This window comes from Corvus moneduloides, chromosome 1, assembly GCF_009650955.1.
Source record: "Corvus moneduloides isolate bCorMon1 chromosome 1, bCorMon1.pri, whole genome shotgun sequence".
NCBI classification, from domain to species: domain Eukaryota; kingdom Metazoa; phylum Chordata; class Aves; order Passeriformes; family Corvidae; genus Corvus; species Corvus moneduloides.
In genome coordinates this window covers 53,816,524-53,843,807 of record NC_045476.1, presented here as the reverse complement: position 1 = coordinate 53,843,807, position 27,284 = coordinate 53,816,524, and the positions used below count along the sequence as shown (strand labels likewise).

At 38.9% G+C, this 27,284-nt stretch overlaps 1 protein-coding gene across 1 annotated transcript; it reads left to right on the top strand.

The window, feature by feature from the left end:
• Nucleotides 1-216: 216 nt before the first annotated feature.
• Nucleotides 217-27,070, top strand: SP4 (Sp4 transcription factor). The gene is made up of 6 exons (XM_032109969.1): nucleotides 217-629; nucleotides 1,303-1,403; nucleotides 1,884-3,432; nucleotides 21,958-22,186; nucleotides 22,418-22,617; nucleotides 23,687-27,070. The coding sequence occupies exons 1-6, from the start codon at nucleotides 623-625 to the stop codon at nucleotides 23,932-23,934; spliced, it is 2,334 nt and encodes a 777-aa protein (XP_031965860.1). The 5' UTR covers nucleotides 217-622; the 3' UTR covers nucleotides 23,935-27,070.
• Nucleotides 27,071-27,284: the final 214 nt, after the last annotated feature.

Sequence of the window (27,284 nt, the reverse complement as noted above, 5' to 3'; positions counted from 1 at the left end):
GGGGCTGAGGGCTCGGCCTGGCCCCGCCCCGCCGCGGCCGAGGCTCCGCCCGCCGCCCGCCCCTCGCTCGGCGCTGTCAAGCCAGCGGCGCGAGCGCGGAAGCCCGGGCCGCCCGCACGCCCCCGCCCTCGCGGAGCGCGCGCCTCTGCGGCCACGCCCTCTCCCGCGCGGCGCGGACGGGCAGAGGACCGGGAGGAGGAGGAGGCGGAGGAGGAGGCAGAGGGCCCTGGGCCGCGGCCCGCCCCCGGCCCGCCCCCTGTGCCTGCGGCGTGGGGAGCCGGGCTGAGGCGGAGCGGGGCGACCGAGGGGCCGGCGGCTGGGTTCGATTTCCTGCTCAGTGGGCGTCGTTTGGGGCCCCGGCGGGCCCCGCCCCCGCACCGCCCACCCCGGCCCCCGGCTGTCACTCAAGGCGGCGGGCTGAGGCCGGCGGCAGCGGCGGGCGGAGAGAAAGGCAGCTACGCCACAGCCCAGCGGCGGCCATTCGTGGAAAAATAGGCCGTCCCGCTCCTCCCAGCTCCGGCTGCGACCGGCCTTCTCCCCGCTACCCCCACCCCACCCTCCGCCTCCTCCTCCTCCTTCTCCTCCCCCCTAGAGCGGCGCCTCAGCGGGGCATTAATGCGGGATGAGCGGTATGTAACCCCCTCCCTCTCTCCCTCCTGTGCACACCCCTCCCTCCCTCCGCTCCTCCCTCCACCCTTCATCGCCCCTCTATCCCGCCCTCCCGGGTTCCCCCTTTTCTTCCCTCTGTTCTCCCCCTTCTTACCCCGTTCTTCTCTCGCTGCCCCTCCGCCCATCCGTGCTGCTTCCTCTTATGCCCCCTTTCTTCTCTTCCTCTCCTGCCTGCCCCTCCGGCTTGCCTCCTCCGTACCTCCCTCCTCCATTCCCCCTTTCTTCGCTAACCCTCCCTCCTGTGCACATCCCTCCCTCCTTCATTCCTCTTTTCCTCCCTCTTTCCCTCCCATGCACAACCCTCCTCCTGCCCCCTAAAGCATCGGCGGCCACTCAGTGGCCGTCGATGCTTTAGGGGGCAGGAGGAGGAGGAGGGTTGTGGGTGGTTTTTTCCTGCTGTCTCTGGGAGAGGAAACCAAACCTCCCCTTTCTGGGTGTTAACTCTCCAGCCCCCATGGGTTGGGTTTCAAACCACGTTTCTTACGACTCGTTCTTTTGTAATAATGATTTGTACTGTTGTTTTTATGAAGAGGCAAAAGCAACAAGCTGGGACCAAAAAGGATATGCTCGTAGATTTTGTTATTGTATAAATGAAGGTGAATAATTAACCTGTTACACTTGATATTTTTGCAGATCAAAAGAAGGAGGAAACTATGCCCACAGAGGGAGAGAAATCTCCCGAGGCAGAGAATAACAACAATAATAATAAAAAAGGGAAAACTGGAGGCTCACAGGTAAAGAACACACACCCGAATAGGGAAGTGCCCAAACTATTAGCATTTAAAATTAAATATTCAGCTAACAGCATTTCCTGCTCAGGGCATCTTTCTTTGGGTTGGATGAAACACGGTTGGGTGCAATGTTTTTACTGCCTGGACATGTTTGTTTGATTGGATTTTGTAGTGATCAGCTGCTTTCCATGTAATAGAAGCATTTAAAATTTTTTTTTTCTTTATTTTAAGGGGGAAAAAGGACTGAAATAAGGATGCAGTTGAGGTGTTGGCAGTCACATAATCACTGATAATTAGGGACTTTTAAGGACATGTTTAAAGATTATTTACTGCAATTCATACTTCCTTATTCAGAGCTGTATCATATGCAGAAGCACCTTTTTTTTTTTTTTGGCTTCCTGTGCAAACCTTAATGCTGACTTCTGATGGTTCATACTTGCACTCTTCTCCTGAATCCTGTCTGTTTTCTCTTTTTATGGATAGGATTCTCAGCCTTCACCTCTTGCTTTGCTAGCAGCTACTTGCAGCAAAATAGGAACTCCTGGTGAGAATCAAGGAACTGGACAGCAGCAGATTATTATAGACCCAAATCAAGGTTTGGTGCAGCTTCAGAATCAGCCACAGCAGTTGGAATTGGTAACAACTCAGCTTGCTGGAAATGCTTGGCAGCTCGTTGCCGCTGCTCCTTCTGCTTCAAAAGAAAATAATGTTGCTCAACAAGGATCTTCTGTTGCCTCAAGTGCAGCAAGTCCCTCCAGCAGTAACAATGGAAGTACATCTCCTTCAAAAACCAAATCGGGCAATTCTTCTACAACGACCCCGGGACAATTCCAAGTCATTCAAGTACAAAATCCAAGCGGTAGTGTCCAGTACCAAGTGATTCCACAGATTCAGACAACGGAAGGTCAAATCAATCCATCTAATGCTACTGGTCTACAAGACATACAGGGTCAGATTCAGCTTATTCCTGCAGGGAATAATCAAGCTATCCTCACAACTGCAAACAGGACAGCTTCGGGAAATGTTATTGCTCAAAACCTGGCAAATCAGACAGTTCCAGTCCAAATTCGGCCTGGTGTTTCCATACCGCTGCAGCTGCAAACTATTCCTGGTACTCAGGCGCAAGTTGTAACAACGCTACCTATAAACATTGGTGGGGTAACCCTGGCGTTGCCTGTGATTAACAACGTTGCCACTGGAGGAAGTTCAGGGCAAGTTGGCCAGTCTACTGAGAGTGGCGTTTCCAATGGAAATCAGCTGGCGTCTACACCTGTCACTTCCGCCTCTGGTAGTACCATGCCAGAGTCTCCTTCCTCATCTTCCACCGCTACAACCACTGCCTCAACATCTCTGACTAGCAGTGACACACTGGTAAGCTCTGCAGAAACAGGCCAATACACAAGCACAGCAGGCAGCAGTTCAGAGCAGGCGACTGAAGAACCTCAAACAACTGCTACGGACTCCGAAGCCCAGAGCTCCAGTCAGCTTCAGTCCAATGGACTACAGAATGTCCAGGATCAGTCAGGTTCCCTTCAGCAGGTCCAGATCGTAGGGCAGCCTATTCTGCAGCAGATACAGATCCAGCAGCCTCAACAGCAAATTATTCAGGCCATTCCTCCACAGTCATTTCAGCTCCAGTCAGGGCAGACTATACAGACCATCCAGCAGCAGCCTTTGCAGAATGTTCAGCTGCAGGCAGTGAGCCCAACTCAGGTGCTCATCAGGGCTCCAACTTTAACACCATCAGGACAGATCAGCTGGCAAACTGTGCAGGTTCAGAATCTGCAAAGCCTTTCAAATCTTCAAGTTCAAAATGCTGGGTTACCCCAACAGCTAACCATTACCCCTGTGTCTTCAAGTGGTGGCACAACCATTGCCCAGATTGCTCCGGTGGCTGTTGCTGGTACCCCCATCACTCTGAATGCTGCCCAGCTTGCTTCAGTACCTAATCTTCAAACAGTAAGTGTTGCCAACCTGAGTGCTGCAGGTGTTCAAGTTCAAGGAGTTCCTGTTACCATTACCAGCGTTGCGGGTGAGTGGTCTGACATAGTTTTGGGTTTTTGCTTGTTTGTGGGCTTGTTTTGTTTTGTTTTGTTTGAGGTGGTTGGTTGTGGCTTTGGTTTGGGTTTCTTTTTATTGTTACAAGAATACCAGATGGTTTTAGATTAATGCTTTTTTTTCAAAATTTTCTGTAATAAACATTAAACCCTTAACTGTGAGGAAATATCTTACACTTCACTTACCAGTAAAATTCAGATTTTAAAACAGCTGATATTTTTGCTAAACACTGAGTTAATATTACCAGTTGTGTTAATTGAAATGGAACTGTTTGTATTTGATAAACTATGCTTAAATGATTCTGTCCTCCATCTTACTAAAGACCTGTAGGCTCCAGAAGTGAACATGAGACTTTACTGTTAGAGCTTTGATATGTTTGAAAAACAACACGAAAAAGCTTTTTCCAACCAGTCAGTATTGCTAATCTCTTTTTAAGGTATGTAGAATGAGAAGTGACAGTATGTAACCCGGGTTATCTTGTTTCCTGGCATGCATTCATATGGAACTACTCGTTGCATTCTGCAGTAGTTCATAAAGTTTGAGTTCTGCAAAGAGATTGAGTGGAATAAGGTGTGCTTGCACATAGCATAGTTTCTGTGGCTTGCTTTAGAACAAATAATAAAACCAACTGGTGACTGTACTTCAGTACTTGCTGCTAAACTTTTGATATGGACTGTGAAATGCCTGTTTGATTATGCTGGTCTGTGCAAGGTCTCTGTAGTGTCTCACAAGGACAACTATGTAAAATTTGCCGACTTTTAATGTTTCAGATAAAACTTGATTTAGGTAGGAGTTCTTTTTGCCAGCTTGATAGCTACTTACCTAAGCTTGGGTTTATGTCATAGAAGTAAAAATCTTTTATTGTAGTAGTTACAATAAACTCTTCTTAACAACAGCCTGACTATCAGCACAGGTTTTTTAGTATAAAACTGTAAGAAAAAGCACACTGTGTTTAACTGCTGTCCAGTCTGCATAAGCAAACATTAGTATCATATTAATTCCTAAATGGTCTGGCTTTTTTATAATCATATACTAAGATGAGAAATGTTTCACTGGGCAGAAGATTGTTCTCTTTAATTGAAATGTTTTTGAGGAGACTAAACAGTTCAGTAGAAAGAAATTTGCTGTTGGGAGAATTTAGTCTGCTGTGGTACTTAGTGGCACTGGATGGCATGTTGCTATACTAAGAGCTGAGTTAGATGCACTAAACCTGGCTTGTTTAAGGAGTGTCACTCAAACTTTAATCTGGGTAATCAGAAGTAAAATCTTGACCTTGTGTTTAGCTGTAATGGTTCAAAGAGAAGTTTTGGTTAGCTATAGCTGTGCACCTTGCTATTTACCTTGGAACACTTTTTTTTCTTGATGGGAAGGTGCTGGTTGACCATTTTCTTAGATAGAAGTCTGTACTTTGGTAGGGGGCTCTTTGCAGGAAGCCTGCTTTGGGAACAGCCTAGATTTGGGGCTGCAGGAAGAACCTTTCTTTATTTAGGTTTTTTCTCTGCTTACTTATGGTGTACTACTGTTTAGTACACACTAGCAGGAATTAGAGCAAGAGATTCTGAATATATTCTTTGTTGGTTATATTGACCTTACTTGTGCTTGCATATGATGTCTTTTGGAAAATGAAGGGATTGAGATTGGTAACTTGAGGATGAAAGAAGGGGAATGAGTCACAAGAATGGTCCTGGACAAGCCAAGCCTTAGTCATACAGTGTTTGTATGTTAACTAGACTACATTTTGTGACCACTGAATTCCTCTTCACTGTGCCCACTCTCTCCCGCCCTGCTCCCAGGAGGCCTTATGGCTGTTTCTATAATTTTTTTGGCAGCAGTGAATCATAGAAACATAGAATAGTTTGGATTGAAGGGGACCTTTTCAACCCCTCTGCAGTGGTCAGGGGCATCTTCAACCAGACCAGGTTGCTCAGAGCCCCATCCAGCCTGGCTTTGAATGTTTCCAGGGACGGGGCATCCACCACCTCTATGGGCAATCTGGTCCAGTATTTGCCTCTTTGTAAAAAACCCTCTTTCTTATGTCTAACCTACACCTACCTGCTTTCTTCTTAAGGCCATTCCCCGTTGTCCCGTCACTACATGCTCTTGTAGAAAGTTCCCCTCCAAGTCTCTTGTAACCCCTTTAGGTATTGGAGGGTGCTATAAGATCTCCCCAGAGTCTTCTTTTCTTCAGACTGAACAACCCCATTTCTGTCAGCCTTTCCTCATAGGAGAGTTGCTCCACCCCTCTAAGTATTCTGACATTTTTTTCCTTTCCCTAGTCAACAAGGTATTATTTTTTCCCCAAGACTTGATGTTACAGAGAAGCAACAAGCCGTGTGAATGCAAGAGACTGGTAGTAATTTTCTTCTCTTACTTATCTCTGCTTCTGTCCTGTGAAACTTCCTGATGCTACACTCTGGGAATGGGAGATGTGGTAGAATGGAAAGGAAAGTGGAGAACATGATGTGCAGTCCTTAATGCTGTATTAAGATTCCAAGGAAAGAATGGTTATGAAATAAAAAATTGCGAATATGCTAAGATATAAACTTTGCTTGCCACTTAAAAAGAATAAGCTGACTTGATCAGGGCTGTTAACTTCCTCAGGTTTGCTGGTTTTTATTTGAAATGTTTTTTGTTTGGTTTTTTTTGTTGTTGTTGTTATTCCCAGGCATCATTGCAGGAAACCTTTTGAAAAAATAAACAGCTCAGCTACCTCAATATCTGCAGACTGGTATTTCTTTCCTGCAGTACCTGAGCTTGCCAGTGTGAAGTGTCTTGAAAATAAGCTGAACTCTCCACAAGTAGATCAATCACCACAAATGAGCAGTAGAAGTTAGGTGTTAGAAATGAGCTGTGTGGAGGATGTCCAGAAGATATTAAGGAGAAGGCTGAGGGAGGAACTCATCCCATGCATTGATTCAGGTGCTCTAACTTTGTTAAGGAAAAGAAGTTACTTTGTCCTTCAATTAAACCCCTTCAATCAAGCCAGCTGAGTTTCTAGGAAAAAAACTTTAAAAATCACAATAAAAAATCACAATAAATAAATGTTTTTGTATTTGTGTAATATTTCTGTTCCATGAACAGTGGTTTTCCTAGTTATTTCCACAGGGAGATATTTAAACACTTCTTTTTTCTGTAGTTTTTCAGTAGTAAATGAACTAGTAAAGCAAAAAAATACTTAGCTTAAAATTATAATGGAATTGTTAATTTATAAAAATTTTTGAGAAATGGGGGGAGTTGTGTTTTTTGTGTTTTGGGGGGGGTTTTGTTGTTACTGTTTTGTCAAATGGATTCTAAACTCCAAAAGAGGAAAATTTCACATTGAGAAGAAAAACATTAAAATCTTCTGGTAAATACTATACTTTGGTTTACCTTTCATAACCTTTGTTACTGAAAGTCTACTGTAAACCTAGCAAGATGTATAAGTGTGTTTGTGGTTTTTTGTTGTGTTTTTCAGTTAAGAGTTCAAAAACTGATCCTGGTAAGTACCATACTTTGAGTTGTATGTTGCATGTGGTCAAAACAGAGGACAAAGCAGAGAAGTTCTTGCATTGTTTTGCTTTCTGGCCTGAGAGAAAACTTCAGTGTCAATGATGAAAAGTATTATTTTACTCTGAGAGTGACTGAGTACTGACACAGGTTGCCCAGAGAAGTTGCAAATTCTCCATCTTTGGAGATATTCAGAAACTGTCTGGACATGGTCCTGGACAACTTTCTGTAGGTGGCCCTGCTTGAGCAGAGTGATGGGACCAGATGCCCTCCAGAGGTCTCTTAAAGTCTACACCAATCTGTGATTCTGTAAAATTTTATTGAGGTGTATAAAGTGTCAGTCAAAGGTATAATTAAATGTACAGAAGAAAGTTTTAATCTTCTCATCCAGTTAAGTTTCTGAGCATTAAAACCAGGTCTTTAAACAGTTGTTTAATTAAGAGGTAGTCAAACAACAGGCTACATAAAAACCACTGTTTGCTCAAACATTCACAGGTCTGCTAATACCTGCCTTGCTAAGGGATCAGGACCTGTCATAGCCTTTTACCAAGCTAATTCTGTACAAAGTATTTCTTCTGTGCTCTGTCAGTTGTTCTGCACAAGGTTCCCCTTGGAAGGGGATAGCCTAGAATGTTACAGGTGGCAACTTCCTGAATTTAGCCCCTGTGGTCTTGGGGACAAGCAGATACTGCAGAGTACCCTTGCCTTTTTTGAAGGCTTCTGCTGTGAGAGTTGCAGATGCAAGTTCAAAGGATTCCTGTCCCCAGCCCCTTTTTAAAATAAGGTATCTTTTGCCTTTTCAAAGCTTATTTTCAGGCTCTTTGTCTAGATGTGTTAGTTGACAATATAAGGGACTATGTGAAAGGAACTGATTTTAGTACTAGTTGATTCTAAGAAAAATAAACAGTTAATAAAATTGTTTCCTTTTGATAGGCTAAGTTGTTTTGTCTGTTTGGTTTGTTTTGGTGTTTTTCTTTTTTTTCTTTTTCTTTTTTTGGGGTGTTTTTTTTGTTTTTTCCCTCAGAATAATTCCCTCTTTTTTATGAGGAAAAAAGTAATAGATCAAACTCATATCTACCTTAATTATATGTCTTAGAGTAATATTGTGACGTGATGATGGAGGTGTTTGCACCATACAAAAGTGAATGAGACGATTTTGTTTTAAAATAGTGAAAAATGTTATTTGTATTTTATGTATACTTGTTCCAAGCATTTTTTACTTGCTTTAAGCAAAAGTCATCAGATTCCATCACCTTGCAAGTTCTGGGCATTTTCTTGAAGATGAGTGGTGACATGGCCTGAATTATGGGGAATATGGAATTCATCCACCCAAAATAACCTGGAGCAATGACTTCTGTTCAGTGGAACAGTCTGTTGCTTGGAAATAGTACAGCTGGAGAGTTTTAAGTCTTTTGTAGGGGTGTGCTGTGGGCTCCAAACTAGTTCTTAATGACAGTGAAATCCAATGCCAAGTGTTCTTATTGGGGTACTTAAAAATATATAATGAGCCTTGCCCTTCTGTTTCGTACTCTGTAATAATGTGAGCTACTAAGGCATTTCTCTCTTTGGCCAGATACTCTCATGTCACTGTGACTAGTAGTTAGGTAATTTGTCAGTACCTTGAGGTCTCCTGGTTTCTTGTGCATTTTCCCAGTTGTCTGCATCCAGCTTCAGCCTGTCTTCAAGGCTTTCTCTTCCCTTTCCCTCTTTATTAACTCTTCTTGTGTGACAGTCACTAGTTTTAGGACTTGCAGTTCAAAGACTCAATATATTGTTTAGACATGACTGTCATTCTGGGTCAAAGTTTGATGAGGACTTTGAAGCATTCCATCAAATTCTTTAAACAGGAAAAAAAAGGATTAGATTAACTGTATGTCCCTCAGGAACAGTGACTGGAAAAAGGGAAACATCACACCAATTTTAAAAAGGTAGTAAGTAGGCCCCTGAGAATTACCAACCAGTCAGCCTCATCTCTGTGTCTGGTACGATCATGAAAGACACATGCAAGCTATGTCCAGGCACGTGGGTACAGAGGTGATTAGCCACAGCCAACATGCTGTCCCAAATGTACACCACACATGGCTTCACAAAGCACAGATCGTGCCTGAATAATCCAGTGGCCTTCTGTCACAGAGGGACTGTATCGGTAGGTAAAGGAAGAGCTGCTGACAATAATCTACTTCATCTGCCATGACTTATGTTAGGGTTTTTGACATAGGCCCTCAGAGTTGCCCTCAATGATTCAATCTCCAAATGCAGATCAGTAATCAGTGATGTCCCTCAGGGGTCCATACTGGGACCAGTACTGTCAGTGTCTTTACTAATGGCGTTGTGTGTGCCCTTGGCAAGTTTGCAGATAGTTCCAAAATGAGTGGTGCAGTTGATGTGCTTGAGGGAAAGGATGCCATCCAAAGGGATCTTGGCAGGCTTGGGAAGTGGGCCAATGTGAACTTCATTGTACTTCAGCAAGGTTGAATGAAAGGTCCTGCTCCTGTGATGGGAGAGTCCCTAATCTCAGTGTAGATTGCATGATGAAGTAATTGATTGAGAGCAGCTCTGTGGAGAAAGATTTGGGGATATTAGTAGATGAAGAATGGGATATGTGCTGGCAATGTACACCTGCAGCCCAGAAAGTCTGTTGTATCCTGGGCTACATAAAAACAAACAAGGCCAGTAGTTCATGGGATGTGATTCTCTCCCTCTTTGCCACTGTTGTGAGACCCCATCCATAGTAGTGTGTCCAGTGCTGGAATCCCCACTAAAAGACAGACATGGATCTGTTAGGTCCAGAAGAGGGCCATGAAAATGATCAGAGAGCTGAAACACATCTTGTATGAAGATGGGCTGAGAGAGCTGGGGTTGTTCAAACTGGTGAAGAGAAGGCTCTGGGAGACCTTACTGCAGCCCTTCAATATACAACAGGATCTTGTCAAAAACACTTTTTACCATGACCTGCCCACAGTAACAGCACAAGGGGCAGCAGTTTTAAGATGAAAAATTGTAGGTTTAGATTGGACATAAGGAAGAAATTCTTTACTCTGAGGGTGGTGAGACACTGGAACAGGTTTTCCAGAGAGGTTGTAGATGCCCCATCCCTGGAAGTGTTCAAGGTGAGGTTGGGTAGGTCGTTGAACAACATGATCTAGATGAAGATGTCCCTGCCCATGGCAGGGGGACCAGAGCTGCATGATCTTTAAAGGTGCCTTGTGACCCAAACCACTCTATGATTCTATGAATATAAGAATCAAAAGTGTTTCTGACCCTGTCTCATGCTGACTGCAGGTGATGCATACAACAGTGCTCCGATTCTCTTCCCACTGTTCAGTCATCTGCATCTTCCTGAGCCAAATATATAGATTTTTTTTAACAAGTTTAATAATTCTTGATGGATTTATTTTCTCTGAATTTGTCCATTCTGAGTCTGCCTAATTTTTTTTATGCATTCAGTATTTGTCTGCAATATATTGTGTTTTAATTGTTGCATAAGACACATTTTTATGAATGTTCTTAAGCTCCTCTATTAAGAAAACTTAAAATACCTGATTAATCTTCATACTGCTCAGAGTCTTCTGTTATTTTCTATTACATATGGTGGATTTTGAGGGAGGGGAAGGTGTTTAGTCTAAAGTCCTAGAATATTACATTTACGTTGTTGAATGAAAGAAAATTCCTTTTTGTGACAACATATATCCTGTGGGGCTCCTCTCGTGTTAACGTAATAGCGAGTATGTCAAGAAACAGAACTCAGTAAGTGGTGTAGCTAAGCAAAGGGATGCCTGTAGGTGGTAAAAAGGTGAAAAGGGTTTAAAATAGCCACATTACATACAAGCAAACTGGCAAATATAAACACCAAAGGTCGAAGTCAAAGAAGCTGAAAGACAGGGGTTGCATGATTTTTTTTTTTTTTTTTTAAATACCATGCAGTGTTTTCCTGGATGTTCACCGACAAGCAAGATACAGCAAACATCTTGAAAGAAACAAGGTGCAAGCTGTGGAATCTGTAGTAAAAAGATAAGTACAGAGTACTGAGCTGTATTAAAAGAAAACCAAAACAACAAGCAAAAAAAGGAGTCTGTCTTAGATTTTTTTTACTTCATAGTGTGTGACTTGGCATTCTGAGAGTGTAGATGGGAGGAGTATAGAAATGTAGCATACTTTTTCCAAAATCATGAAAGGTCACAACTGTTCTCAGGTTGCCTTGAGCTGAGAATTGTTGCAGAACCACAGTGTTCTGAATATTATAGTGCTGGCATCCTTTTCAAATGTTTCAAAGTAATTACAGGAGAAGCATTTAGTCTTCTAATGACAAAATTGCTTTGGTTATGGGATTTTCTTAAACTGAAATTCAATTCAGTGGCAGAAACAGTTTAACAACAAACTGTGCCGGTGAAAACAAACATTTGCCATGGTGATGGTAGCATAAAAATAAGTGTCAATATACTGTTCCTGAACTTGATGCCTAAGGGATCTGCAGTCTACCTGTTCAGATAAATTGCCCATGGAGAATAACCTGGTAAATATGCCTCAGTAAAACAAGTCTTTTCTGACTGACCTGTGAGTAGCAAGGTGTGACTTCATCATTACTTCTAAAATAAAGTGGTAAGGGGAACCATTTCAAGTACCAACTTTGCTCATAATTGCCAGGTGAAATAGGTTTATAATGAGCTATTTCTATGCTATAAACTTCAAGAAGAAAATGTAAGCTTTAAAGTCTTCAAAGAACAATGTTACCAAAGCTATGTTTCCATGTTAGATTATGTGTGTCATCAATACAGATGCACTCTCTTGAGAATATTGGGTTTTGCCATCCCGTCTCTCACTCCCTATTGTCAGAAATCGGAGTGTATAGAACAGAAAATGAATTGGTTAAGCTTTCTTGTTCATAAAATGCCAAGTAAGTGAATTGAGTGATATGGCACATCTTCAACAGCTTCATAGTATTTTTTTCTTTTTTAAAGCATACTTAGATCTGCACTAAGCCAACCTCCTTGTTCTTCCACTACCACCTGTGAGGGAAAGACAGGAAGCATATTCAAAATTTCATTTCCACAGCTTCCTCACTGTAACTTAAATTTTGGAGTACTAAGCTTCATGTGATTTTGGAGCTAGTAGATGAAATAAATCAATTCTTACTGGTTTTATATATTAAAAACCTTTTAATAGCAGTGATTTTTGAAAAAGCTAACTATATATGAAATGTGATGTTGTGTTCTAAGAGGAATATTAATTTCAAGGGAAACAGAGTTATTATTGGGGGTTGCCCTGTGGAGAGCCAGGAGTTGGACTTGATGATGCTTGTGGGTCCCTTCCAATTCAGCATGTTCTATGATTATTGAAAAACAACTCTTTTTTCAGTGGTCAATAATTTTTAACGGATAATTTAGTTAATAAAAGTTGCTTGATTTATATGCTATAGCATAGTAGCTTTGGAAGGAGTCAGGACTGCATAATAAAGTATAATTTTTATAATTAATATTTTCCTCTGGTTATGACCCTTTCACCAAAACAGTAGCTCTGGACATCTGTAGTCTCTTGAGAAATGTAGCATCAGAGCACATGCTTAGGTTAGTTTGGGGTATGGTTATACAGTTACATTGATTTCTGTATGCATCCTCTCCTAACAGTGGAGTTTCCACTGATGTTTAATGCTGCTGAGAGTTGATAGCAGTCATACACCTTGATCAGTTGGTCATCGGGAAAACTGTGTCACCCCAACAAGCATATTTAATCTTCATAGGTTGGCAGACTAGTATTGTTTTGTTGTAAAGAGAGAATTACCAGTTAAGATCTTCCTGCCGAAAAAGTCCTTGAGATATATGTTAAGTACAAGCCTGAGTTTCCTTAATTATAGTTTCAAGTGATGATGTGACCACTTTTCCCTTGAGAAAAATACTGAAGTTTTAGAAATATGGGCCTTGATTTTCTTGTTTCTTTGGTCATCAGGAACTAACTGACAAAAGCATGAAGCTTTTCAGTTTGTTCTGATCCAAAAAAACAAGACTAGGTAAACAGTTTTACAGGGTTAACAGTGTTACAGAAAATGTCAGAACTTTTATTGGTTTGGATCTTACAGATTTATGTGGCCCTTCTTTTGTGATTCTATGATATGTAGTTTTGTTGGTCCTTGCCTGATGAAGGCTATAACAAAGTTTCCATTTTTACATCTTTAATAAACAAATTTGTTTTAATATTGGTCAGCGTATTCACCTGTAGGCTGTTAATAAAACCAAAACTTGTGGCTCACAGTAAGTTTAGTCTTACACAGTAAGATATTTAAAAATGGTTCATGAATCTTGGTTTTTTCCTGATAATATCCTTTAAATTCCTTTTAATCACCTTGCCATTTTTTTTTTTGCACATTTGCTTATATCTTGATCAACATATATTTCATATAGCCAAAATATTTACTTCAAGGACATTCATGAACCTTCTAGTCAAGTGTAAAATATGTAAGCTGGCTAAAGCATAGTCCAAATCCCATAACACCCAACCAGAAAAGCTCTCAGTCCTACTTCCCAAAATCCAAATAGCATACTGGAATCTTAGCTTACATTTTTTCATGTTAGCCTAATGCTGTCCTTTCAAATTCAGTTATTACTACTTCATGGCAATACTCAGAAATTGAATGGGGATGCAAAAAATGACACTTTGAGTGTATGGTTTTTTTCCATATGGCAGAAGTGTGTAAGACAGGTATTTGATTTTTGTTTTGTTTTGGGATTTTTGTTTTGTTTTGGGATTTTTGTTTTGTTTTGTTTCAGTTTGTCAGGTGTTGAGCTCTGCTAGTCAGACTGTGGAGACTGACAGTCCACAGGTTTCTTTCTAGTCCTATCCCTGTTTAAAAGTTAGGGGGAAGAGTTAAAGGAAAGAACTGGGCCACATTCTGTTGTGGCTATAAGCTGTAGAATAATCTGAGAATTGTGCAGGGGGATGGGGGAGAGGGAGATGTTCCATAAAAGTAGATCTAAGAATCTCAATTTCTTACATCTGCTACGAGTTTCCATGTAATGTGTCTGATACTTTGCAGCACAGCTGTTGCTTGAGTTTTCAATTGTTGCTCTAAGTTTCAGTGTGCAGGAAACTACTGGTGTTCATCTGAAGAGAAGTGTTCTTGGACACTCACCCTAAATATGATTTTCTTTTTGACTATTTATTCAATGATGATGAAAATCAAGAGTTTTTTGGAAGGGTCTCTTTTCTTTAGTACAACAAGTTATTTTTCTGATTCCATCTCCTTCTTTAGAATACTTAATAAATTAAACATATTTTCTTTTCATTTGAAGTTACAGTATCCAAAACAACCAGAGACATTGCCATTTGGTTGTTCAAGACTAAATTTTGTGAAACTGTAGCTCTGTGTTTGATGTTTATGTTGGTTTTGTATGGGTCTTTCTGTGTTGTATTTGTGGTAGCTCCTTCCTATGTTTAGTAAAATAATAAAAAATAAACTTTCTTTCAGTTTAATGAAAGGTGCTACCAGCCGTGAAAACTTATTTTCTGGCTCAAAGTACTGGAGTGCCCTCAGGTTGTCCTAAAGCACTTGCGTAAAGCCTTCCATTTTTAAAATTAAAGTAACTTGGTGAAACTTCTGGGGCCCTGGTTTTGTTTCGTGTTACCAATATGATTCTTGCACTAAAGGAAACAGACTTCATTTTTTTTAAGATGCTTAAACCCCTTAAACTTTATTGCCTTAAATTTCACTCTTGAAGTGGTACTTTCAACAGAAGTTAAACTTGGTTATTATGCTGTTCGGTAATTTTTTAACACACTGAGAGTTAGGAAGCTTTTGAAGAAGAGTATAACAAGTTCCTACAAATCTTGACTAAGTTAGCCATGGACAAAAGATACAAACTTGCTGCAGTGCCTCTGTAGGAGGTAGAAAAGACGGATGTCTATTTGATGCTGCAGTTTGCACTGGAAACTTTCTGCTTGTAGTAGCATCTGGACACAACGTTGTGATTTGTGATGACCCAAATTTCCTGTAGTAGTTGGGTCAATCCAGTTCTCCTTATTCCAAAGTGATCTTCTCTACAGAAGGTGTGGGTCCCTTGTATCAATGGTTGCTGTTTGTGTTCTGGGGAATTCTTCTTTTGTCACATACTGTTTCTTCATAAATCTTTATTAACCACTGCTTAGAAGAGAGAGCAGAATTGTCAGCATACTGCATCATCTTCTGTGTAAATATTTAAATTCAGTGTTGTCTTCGCATAGATGTAATTTTAAAATATGATTTGTGCTTCTTTCTTCAGCATGAAACCTCCTTTGTAGTAGATTTTTTTAAAAAAAAAAAAAAGAGAATCTCTAACTATATTGACACTGACTTAAAAAATGTTTAAATCTTGGCTATATCTTAGTCAAAGCATTATATTTTATTATATTATATAGACATGTTATTATAAGTATATTGTATTATAAATCAATATATAAAGTATATAGATATTATCTTATTATAAATTACTGTATGTCTTTGTGGAAAAAGAATATTAAAGGATGTTTTCAAGCTTACCGTACCTGGTGTATGCAGGGCAAGGGAGGATGAGAAACTTCTTTTCCCCATTGCTTTGCATCAGTGAGTTGTCAATGGGTGAGTTGCTGCATCAGCTCTGATGCCTGTAGAGCTTTGGAACTCTGCAGGCTGTCTTGTAGTAATATGCATTGAATTATGGGTGCTAACTACAGCCTTCTCTTTGCTTTCTAGAATATGCACTTGAACAAATTTTCTTTTTGGCAGCATTAGCTGCTGTGGCTCTAGGTACATTTTGCAAAGTGTTTCTCAGATTTTGCAGTAAGGTGCACCCTACTGAGATAACTCTCTCATTGATGCTCTCATCTTTTGGACTACTAAACATTGGTTGCACAACAGCAACCGGAAGTATATCAAATTTTTTTGGAGGAACTATGTACCAGAACTTTGAAGTGTCCTTTTCTTAGTCTTAAATTTCTTTTCTTTCCAAGATCCAATTTTCTAATGCTTTACTCTCATGATTTGTGTAGATCATTAAAGTCATTTTCTTTCCCTTCTGCCCTATTTGCCTCAGAGAATAGTCTTTCTTGCTTGCTACTTCAGATGAACAAGAATAGGAAAGCAGGTATAGTGTGTGGTAAAAGGAAATTGGTTTGACTTATAATGGATGGCCAAGCCTAATAACCAGTGGTCAGTCACTCTGTAGAAAAGTACTTTTTAGGTACCATGCATTAGCTTTCTTAGATAATTCAAATGCTGTTACAGTTTTGCAAATTAATTTTTAACCAAAAATGTGATTGATACGTGTGTGTGTATTATTTGGCTTCATAATAGTTACTTAAAGTTGTTGAATTTTCTTGCATGAATGTGTTACAAACTCGTGCAGGGGAAAATATATGTGAGTTTTAATTGCTAAGATGCAATTTTACTGCAAAATTGGAAAGCTGACCAAATGATACTGAAGAGTAAAGGATGTGCAATCATAATCCTGTATCTTGTGTTAATAAGTAATGCGTTTACTTAATGGCTTAAATGGGAAAGATTAGTGACTAAGATCATGCAGGTTCTTCTATTTGAGAAGCTTAAAAATTTTCTATTCTGTCATAATCATATTTGTAATATTGCAATAAGTGAGACTCCTATTGCACTTGATTTGTAAAGTAAGTACTATATCAGGTTTCCTTGCTGTTTGCATTTTGTCCTGTGGTCAAATAAATGGTTACTATCCCAAAGCAAGAGAGAACTTGGGCCTGAGAGGAAATTAAGTGCAATTGAGTATCAGTGTTATTTTGTATCAACATTATTTTGTAACATTCAGTTGGAACTTAACTTTATATTCTGACAGTATGTACAATAAAGCTCAGTCATACACAAGTTCAGTGATGATTTTGTTAATCAAGATATTTCACAATTTCAGAAATCATTATTAAAGAAATCATGGGAACTTGAGAAAACTTTTTCTCTTCCAAAAGCAGGTGTCAGTGTGCAGTGACTGCTTTCACGACTTGTACAGAATAACATAGATGAACTGAAGTGTGACTTTGTTCCCTCACGTAGTGATTTGTTTAGACCTCTTTCTGAAACCTGTGCTGAAACATGAGAGCTCTTGTTACTGAAAGGTTTGATTATGAATGGCAAAGTGTAGTGGTATCAGGTCTTGTGGTTTGGAGTATGTCAGGAAGAAGCAATGTCAAGTGATCTCATGATTGTAGCAGCATTTCTGGAAGGCTTTAAATAGCATTTAATGCCTCTAGTAAGACAATGAAAGGAATATTTTTAATAAGCCTTTTTTTCTCCATCTAGAAAGTGTCAAGAGATCATTCTGTTCCTGTATGGATAACATTATCTCAACCACCTCTTTTTAGAGCAAGCAGGTTTGTTGGGTTTGGGTTGTTTTTTTTTTTCAAATAAGAAGCCAGTTTATACCTAGATCCTCTCAACTGAAAAATCCTCACTATTTCAAGCTTCTAGAAGTTGCCCTCATTTAATTTAGTAGGCTGCTGACAAACTCGTATCAACATTTAAGTTTTCTCAGTATCTTTTCTTTGGTAGATATGATGTAAGAAATAATTAAATTCTCTTATCTTCCCTTTATATTCCCTTTATTTTTCTTCCTCTTTAATTCTTACTAAAGTGTTTCGTGTGTAATACAAGTGATGTGAAAGTTAAAGCCCCTAGGGATCCATAGAATTCTAGTATATAGTTTAAAAAAATCCCATACAACTCAAGACTATAACAAAATCACTTTGAGATTTTGGGCATGTTCTGTCAGTTGTTTTGTGAAATTTTTTTGATTTTTCTTCAGGAGAAAAGATATGTCAACTGGTCTAAAATACACTCCTATTATTCTCAAAGAACAAATACTTTTATGTTTAACAGCTTTAAAATGAGAATAGATACATTTCTATCCTGTGTACTACTTGTGTGCTAGCTTGTTAGGATGCTCTCTCAGGAGTTCAAAACAAAAATTTAGTCCAGTAATTATGTTATTGAACTTCCCAGTGCTTTCTGATAGCTATGTAAATCTCTGACAAAGAATATTTATCTTATATGTCTGCTTTCTTCAGTTATTCTTTTACCTCAAAAAATTAGATTTGCTTATTGAATGGTGTGGCCTGGTGCTTCAAATAAGGCAGTATTTATGATATTTTGAGAGCTTCAGAATCTTCTGTTCTGAATTTAGTAAGTGGAATTCAAGGGAAGGGAGTTTAAAATAGTGACTCCACGAGACTAATTTAAGGAAGAAAAATCAACATTCATATTAGAAAATGTTACTACTAGTTAATGCTATCTAAAGAGCAGTCATCTAATTACTGTTTAACTGAAACCGTGTGGGGAATGTAGTTGTCTGCCTCAGCAACCTTATTTGGCATTGTCTCCTTTGTATTTTTATTGTCATTTTTACAATTATTGTGAAGAATTTCTACTCAAATGTGTCACTGTATTATGTTTAATAAATAGGTTAGGGTGGTAGCTCAGTAGTGTGTATCCTGTATTCCAGGATATGCCCTGTCCTCACATGGGAGAAGGAGAGTTCAGAACAGGTGAAGTGTGTGTCAGCAGTGGTACTTGATATTCTGAAAAAGTATCAGAAGACCCTTGTGTGGTTGGTCATCTCATGATGACCAATCTCATGTCACTTGGACAAAGAAAGTTGGTTCATATTGAATCAGCAAAATAGATTGGATTTTTAGAAATGCTGAACGGGCTTCTCTATGAATGTGGATTGGGCATATCCTAGATCTATGTCCTGGATATTGGCCAGTAGTCATGGGGTGAGAAAAGTAGTCATCCTCCTCAGGGTTCAGATGCCTCAACTCACATCTTACTTCAAAAGCCTTGGTTTGGCAGCCCAGGGAATGGTTGCATTGAAACTTGAGTAACAATTCAATAAAATCAGAGAGAAAGAGAGAATTATCCTCTTCAGCTGAGTTCTGACCACAGGCTGATTAGGTCTCAGGACTTCTTTGCTCCAGTAGGACTTTTTGACATAGATGGAGTCATCCCTTCTAACAGACTGTAATAAAAAAGTATAATTCTTAATAATGTACTCAAAAATGTGACTGATAATGAAAATAGAATAGGAGGCTGCAGTAGGCCACAATATCTGTTGTATCTTTAACTTTTGTAGTGATAATTTACAGGCTCTTCATTTATGTTGCTGCTCTGTGAATTAGAGGAGTTTGCACCTTGGGTATGTTTAACAGATGGAGAGTGGATTGTGCTCTGCAGAAGACTACACATTGAGCAAGTTCTTCCTTTTCATTTCCTTCTGACTCACGAGAAAGTGCAACTGGTTTTCAACACAAGCAATCACATTATCATATTAATATTATCATATTAGGATAAGCATTAGATATAAAAAAAATTATTAGCCTTTTTTTGACTTTGGCTATTTATAGCTCTTAGTCAGTGTTTCAACAGCTTAACAGCCTAACAAGGCGTTGCCCCATTACTAGCATTTTCTTTGGAAGCTCTAGTATCATCTTCAGCCATTGATAGACCAAAGTACTTGATCCTTACTCTTTGCATTTTTATCATGATGTTCTTCTTACCCTGTCATATTCTCCCTCAAGGATTATCATGAGTGCTTTTCTTTCCCATTAAAGTATGGGAAATAAATATATTTCCAGTACATTGCTATTCTGAAAAGAAAGACTTGGTTCTCCCCTAAACATGTGGGGACTGCACTCAAGGTTAAGCCTGTAATTATTTTTCCTTTGCTGCAGATAGCAGAATTCTTTTAGAGTTTTTTTGTTTGTTTTACTATCTGTCCAACAGCAAGTAGGGTTCAAACACTATCCCTTATGGGCTTGTCCTTGCTCTTTTCAGAGAACTGAAAACTCTCAGCATCTGTCAGTATTTATGGCCTTCTTAAGAGGACAAGGAATTCATGTTTTTTCGTATCTAGACATATCAGATGCAACTTCCCGTCGTAAGCCGAGGGAGATAACTGGAAAGATTTGGTCAGTGCTTCAGATGAAAATAACCTGGTAGTGACCTAGGCAGAAAACAGATTTATTCTATTTCATGTAGCCAGCAGTGGCCTTTAGGTGACAAGTCAAGTCACTTTGGGAGGTTCTCTGTATATTGTGTTCTTCAGTACTAACCTATCTGCCTGTGTGTGTTGGTGTTAGGTGGTGTGTATTAGGTTTCATCTCTGGCTGGTAGCATGGTGTTACACGAGATGGACTGTCCAAGCATCTATTGCCCCTCAGCAATCATGGGAACAAAGTAGTCATTGTCCCATGCTGGGCTGTGTGTCAGCTCACTCAGTAGCTGGGCAGTTTAGGCTTCAGAGAGAGCGTTCTTCTCAGTCTTATCCCCATTGGTGGTGTCTGTTATGGATGCTGCAGAAGTCACTAAAACACTTTAAAATCTCTCTGATTCATGTTATCCCCGAGGAATTTCTATGTTTTAAATGAATGCTTCAATACTGAGGACTTTCAAGTCTTAAAAGATTGTGTTCTGCTCTGAAGAATTCTGGTTGCCTGTTACTATTTTCTTATTGAGAGAGTGTATTTCCTTTAGTTTCACAGTTCTATGAAGGCACTGAATTTTTGAAAATGGCAGTATCTAATTATATTTTGTCCTGTTACTGGCAGGGCTGGCATTCAGTGTTGTCATGTTGTGACTGGAAGTCATATCTCTGTGTCACATTAGGTTTATTAGTGTATTTTCTAGGACTGTATAATACCAACTTTTAAAATAAACAGAGTAATATTACTCTGCTGTTCAAGAAACTACATTTCTTACATATATTGGAATAGTTTCTTTTACTTTAGTATCAAGACAGTAATCCAGATTTCCTTAGATCAAGAAGATCAATGAGATCAATGGACTTATGCAATGAAGCTGAATTCTTCATTCATCAAGTCAGTCTTAGATTTTCATTTGATCCCTTCCCTGGGGAGGCTGTTCCAGTGATCAGCTACCCTCTCAGTGAAGAGCCTTTTCTTACTGTCCAACCTGAACTTCCCCTGGTGCAGATTCATGCCATTCCCTCATGTCCTATCACTGGTCACCAGAAAGAGGAGAGAGGTGAGCAGCACCTCCCGCTCCACTGCCCCCCTTGAGGAAGGTGTAGACTGTGTGGAGATCACTCCTCAGCCTTCTCCCAGCTGAACAAACCAAGTGACCTCAGCCGCTCCTTGTAAGTCTTGCCCTCGAGCCTTTCATCATCTTGGTCCCCTCCTCAGGGCACACTCTGATAGTTTGATGTCCTTCCTACATTAAGGCACCCAAGCAGCACAGAGTGCTCGAGGTGGGGCTGCAGCGGTGCAGAGCAGGGCGGGACTGCCCTCGAGTCACTGCCCTCGCTTGGCTCACTGCACTGTGCTGGGTGCACCCCGGCACACAGCGGGCCCTTTCAGCTGCCACGGCACACTATTGACTCACGTACAGCTTGCCATCAACCCAAACACCACATCTCTTTCCCCAGGGCTGCTCTTGCTACTTGTCCCCCTGTTTGTACCTCTAACCAGTATTACCTCATCCTGGGTAAAAATCCTGCAAAACACCAATCCCAAGAAAATTTTGGTATGTTATCTTGCTCAAGTCTAGTCCTAAGTTTCTTTTTCACTGCAAAAGTTCCTTTCTGGCTCAATGTTGATTCAAGGCAGATTGTAAGAGAAGTGACAATTCTCTAAGTGCCATAAAGCACCTTTTTAATTAGCTAATTGTAGTTTTCTGAATGCAGATACAGTTCAAAGGTTATTAGAGAGACATTAATTGGCAATTGACTGAACAATATTTCTGTGTAAAATTTTATCTATTTCAGCTTTTAAGAAAAAGAATACATTTGTTAAACTAGTTAATTTTTCTTAGTATCAGTCAGTAATTTGCAGTCTTGTGCTATTTTAATAACAAATTACATTAAACAGGGCTAGCAGGTAGGTAGTGCTTCAGGAAAAGGCTGGATTTAATATTTTGTTTGTGGCTTCCCTTAACATTAGGTGGATTTTTGTCTTATAAAATGTATCAAATTTATTTGGGCATTTCACTTCTTGAAATGACTAATAAAAGGTACAAACAATTTTTATTTTACAGGTCAACAGCAAGGACAGGATGGAGTAAAAGTACAGCAAGCCACAATAGCTCCTGTAACCGTAGCAGTAGGTGGCATTGCTAATGCAGCAATTGGTGCTGTTAGTCCCGATCAGATAACACAAGTTCAGCTGCAACAAGCTCAACAAGCTTCTGACCAGGAAGTGCAGCCTGGCAAGAGACTGAGAAGAGTTGCCTGCTCATGTCCTAATTGCAGAGAGGGAGAAGGAAGGTAAATGTAACTTTTATCAGTATATATTTAAGCATCTTATCACAGCTTGCCTCATTTGGGAGTGAAATTGTCCTATATTGCCTTGGTTTTTAATGCTTTCTATTAGAAAGTACATTTGTGTGGACTTCTTTAGATGGGGATTAGAAAATCTATTAGCATGAAATGTTTCTCCTAATAGCTGGTAACGTTTTAGAATATAACTACTTAGCTGTTTATATATGATATTTTTAGAGGCAGCAATGAGCCAGGAAAAAAGAAACAGCATATCTGCCATATTGAAGGATGTGGAAAAGTTTATGGCAAGACATCTCATCTTCGAGCACATCTGCGCTGGCATACCGGTGAAAGACCATTTGTATGCAACTGGATTTTTTGTGGCAAGCGATTCACAAGGAGTGATGAGTTACAAAGGCATAGAAGAACCCACACAGGTTGGTTATCCCTCTCTATAGCCATAGTACAGCAAGTCTGAATCACAGTGGCCATAGTTAAACAATGGTGTCAAGGTTCTCACTAAGTTACCTGACAATTACCTGTAAATGCAAATAAAGTAACTTTAAAACAAGGAAGTGGTAGATTGCAGTTTTCATTAATTTAAGATGACTGTGAAATCATATAAATAAAAAGGGATCTGTTCCAACTGTTCTTTTGTATGTGGGCTAGAAAAAGATGACCATTTCATCACAGATAGCTGGTGTACATTAGCTCGTGCTTGATCTAAATGTAACAAATTAGGTCAGGCATGTAGGATTGGCCATGGACCACGGTTATTGTTTCCTCACTTGGATTAGCTCAGTCCTTAAGAAATTTACTAACCTAGTCCGTACATTAGATTTGGTCTTCCTGGGAAGTTTCCTGGAGTTTCAAATGGGAACTGATAAAGCAAATTCTCTTAACAGTTCAGAATGGAAAAGTCAACCTTTCAAAAGCTGAAGATTTTATCAGCCTTTTAGCTGATAAAATTTTTTTAGCTCCTCCTCGCCCAGCTTATAGCACCTGGTGTCTAAGCACTAATTACATTTGAACAATAACAGGACCTTTTATGTATTGAATTTATCTCTCTTGCTGTAGATTTCATACATCTTCATGGAGCATTGGAATTCATGTTTTCAAATTCACTTCCCATCACTGTAATCTAAATAACAAAAGTATTCTTGAAAAATGCTACCAAGTTGTTCTGTGAGGGCTTTTGCCTCCCTCCCTCTGGTAGGTTTGTGGAAGTTTATGAAAATTCTCAGGTGTCCTGAAATTCCAACTTTTCACCAGATAATCACAGCATAGCAAATATTTGTTGAGAACATTTCCGTAGTGAAGAGTAGATTGCCAAAAGCCTGTGACTGAACAGAACGCACCTGGAAATGAGTCAGATAGAAAAGAAAACATTGTGTCCTTTTAAAGACACTTTGGATGTTGAACAGAATAGGGTGAGATTCAAGTAATCAAGCAGTGTTCAGTGCTCTCTTTCAGTAACGTTTTGGTTTTGTTCTTATTTTTAAAAAGGTGAAAAGAGATTTGAGTGCCCAGAATGCTCTAAAAGGTTTATGCGAAGTGACCATCTCTCGAAACATGTCAAAACTCATCAGAACAAGAAGGGTGGTGGAACAGCCCTTGCTATTGTTACCTCAGGAGAACTGGACTCTTCAGTTACTGAGGTTCTTGGTTCTCCAAGAATTGTCACTGTTGCTGCCATTTCTCAAGATTCAAACCCAGCAACCCCTAACGTTTCAACAAACATGGAAGAATTCTGAAAGGATCATTTATATGGACACCTAGTGCTGCACTTAAGTTTACATACCTTTCAGGATATGGAAGTGGGCTGGTAAAGTGGATTACAGAGCAGGAAATCTTTTTTTCAGTCATGACTTCTGTAAGTGTTCCAGGTTGGAGGGTCAGCATGGGAAGTGTACACCGGTGCAACAAGACAAAAATTTCAAAAATACAAACAGCGCAAATTGATGACTGGATAAACAGATGGAGGAATAATATTTCCATACTGTACTTTTTTAGTTATATGTCTGTATATTCTGTAATGATTTTAAGTGAACTTTACCCCCCCTATTTTAGCACTGTATGTTAATGTGTTTATAAAATCAGATAGTATCAGTGTAAAACTGGGTGGACCTTGACTAGGATTAATACCATTTGATGAAGGCACTTTGTTTTTAAGATAAATTTATAATATTTTCATGAGAGCATCCTTTTCCCATAAGGCACAGCAAAATGGAATACAGGATGAACAACAGTGGATATATTTTGGGTTTTTGCTCAGTCCATACAACACATCAGTTAATTTTGGCCATCTTTTCTCAAGTTTTGGAATTATTCCAATAGCAGCTGGGTGATGCATGCTGCAAAGTGATTCTGAGGTGGGCCTCAGATTAATTCTGACTACTACATTATAGTAGTGTGTATAAACGACAATCAGTGAGTTCTAATTCCTCTCTTCGTGTGGAGAGCTAGGGTTACGTAGAATTAGTGTAAACAGTAGGAAAGATAAAACCATAGAAGGATATTAACATAAGATTTACAAAAGTAATGGTATCTTTATGTAGAACGAAAAAAATTGTGTCAATTTTTGGTAATTCATTTCATTTTGTATTTCCCTGCCCATGGCAAGGACGATCTTTAAGGTCCCTTCCAACCCAAACCATTCTGTGGTTCGATGATTCTGTATTTTAAAACATCGGTGGCCCATTTTTTAACTCATAGATAATTTGAATCTTAAAAACTCGACCTTAGGTGTTCGAATGTTTTAATTTTGTTAGAATTCATGGAAATTAATCAGACAATTGAGTGTTGTAGCTCATTCTCCAGTATCTCCTCTCTGTAAATACTAGTTTATTATGTTGTGGTTAATGTGCTGAGTTCTTTGTGCTTTGACTTAATAGCCAAAGAAAAAAACTAATTTTTTAATAAAAAAAGAAGCAAGTAAACGTTTTCTCTTTTCCCCTAAATATTACTGTCTCTTTTTTCTCTTCAAGGATAATATGAGGGCTGGTAATAAATATCTGTTAGCTATCAAGTCTTATATTGAGCCTCCAACCATAAAACAAACTGGGAAAAGAGAAATATTGTTATCTTTTTGGGACATGACTTCTGGTTTCAAAGCTTTGGTTACGTTTTCAGATGTGACAGTGAATACAGAGAAAATGTAAAATAAAAAAAAAGAAAAAGGAAGAAACAACAAAAATTGCATTTTCTATGTGAAAATTCCAGTAGGTACAAGGAGGAAAGATGGCCAAATATTTCATACTCAGGATTTTTAATTACTTCCCCTAGGCATAAATGTAACCTTTTACATCTACAGTCATTTGTTAATAAATTCTCATGACCAATTTTTAAGGAGATTTATACACCAAAATATTTTTAATGTAACTAAAGGAAGTACAGTGCAAGAAGAATAAGACATTTTTCTTTCCCCTGCAAATTATGAAAGGAAGAATCTGTGTGGTAGCTGTTGGTTTGCGAGACATAACAGGTACCCTGTGCATTCCCTAAAGAGCATATACTTCTCATCTGAACAATTTATCAATCTTGTGGTGTTTTCTGTATTTTTGAAGCAAAAGAAATACCATTGTTTACACTGTGTACACTTTAGGCCAGCCCTTTGTAGCAAAATACTAAGCTGAGGGTATTTTATACTTTCAGTTTACATAAAAAGCTTTGAGATTAAAGAAAAACAATTTTACACTGTGGTTATAAATTTCAAGTTTCTTAAAGCTTTTTTAGACTTGTAACAGAGTCTTTAAATTTTAGTTGGGTTTTGTACATTATTTTGTATATTTTATTTAAAGTACTCTTAACTGATGTATCTGGATTTAAAACATCAGAATCAATTAGGTGTTACATTTAATACAGATGAACATTAGGTAGTATTAACTGTTAATTTTATTATATAGGAAATGAAACGTCAAATATATATTTTATCATTATGCTTCACAATCAGTGCTCTACATTACTTTATGCAAAGAAGAACTTTCCTAATGTTAATATCATATTTCCTAAAAGTTAACCGTTTTGTAAACTGAATTTACAAGCATTCTGCACAACCATTTCATATGTAATTTTTTCATGCATACTTATGTATGCAGATAGGAAACTGAAGTAATTTTTAATCTGCAATGAATCCCTATTATAGATGTATCCAAATCTAAATCTGGTTGGCTTCATAGCATCTCAAGTACATTAACTTGTGTTAGCAGGTGCACATTTTACCGCTGGAATTAGAAACATTCTGCCAGTCTGTTCTGCATCCCATTCGGAATCCACTTTTCTGTCTTAAAAGGATCGTAAATTTCAATGTCCTTTATTTGACTCAGTGGGATATAGCTGTTGTAAGTAATAGGGCACAGATGTGCAGTAGTATCTTGTTTAATGGCATTTCACTGTTCATTCCCTTTGCCACCATTAACAATTTTGCTTTATTGTAATTATCAGTGCAAAGTGTATTTACCATGGTAGAACTCCAGTGTTAGAATAGTTTTTTTCTTACAATATACTTTCTTTGATTAGATTTGTGTATGTGTTGCCGATTACATTAGCAATTGGTGTTAAGTCATTATTTATCACATTCTTTCACGAGAGCAGTAATAAAAGTGTGTAATCTAGGAGAAAAAGTTAATTTGTCAAAGTTAAGTAAGCATGATGTTTAGGTCCTATTTTTCAATTTTATAACTGTTTTATTGCAACAATATTTGTATTTAAGTCTTCATTTTAATGCCTTGTGGTGTTTTTTTATGCATGTCACTGAATTGTCATCCCGCAAGAATTGATGTGCAGCATAGGGTATTAAATCTACATAATGATTTTGAAACAGAAAAATAGTTGATGGTAAAAATGTAAATGTTTTGCAAAAATTCCTTATAAAAAAAAGTTTTGTAGTAATATTTCACTTGTAAATTTTTCTAAAAAAAAATGGAAAAGGAAAAAAATGAGAGTAACGTTTCCCCACATCTAGAATTTAGAAATTAATTCTGCCAGCAAAGCCTGTAAGGCGTTAATCTGACACTTTTACAATGCTGATTTGTATAATTTTTTGGTGGGTTTGGAACTAAAATCATGTACAAGTTGTTGCCTGCAATAACATTTTGCAAGTAAC

What these genes read in the sequence shown, in the direction of transcription:
- SP4 (XM_032109969.1), top strand. An exon ending in GGAAAACTGGAGGCTCACAG is followed by an intron (nt 1,404 to 1,883) that starts GTAAAGAACACA and finishes TTTTATGGATAG; the next exon opens with GATTCTCAGCCTTCACCTCT. An exon ending in TACCATTACCAGCGTTGCGG is followed by an intron (nt 3,433 to 21,957) that starts GTGAGTGGTCTG and finishes TTTATTTTACAG; the next exon opens with GTCAACAGCAAGGACAGGAT.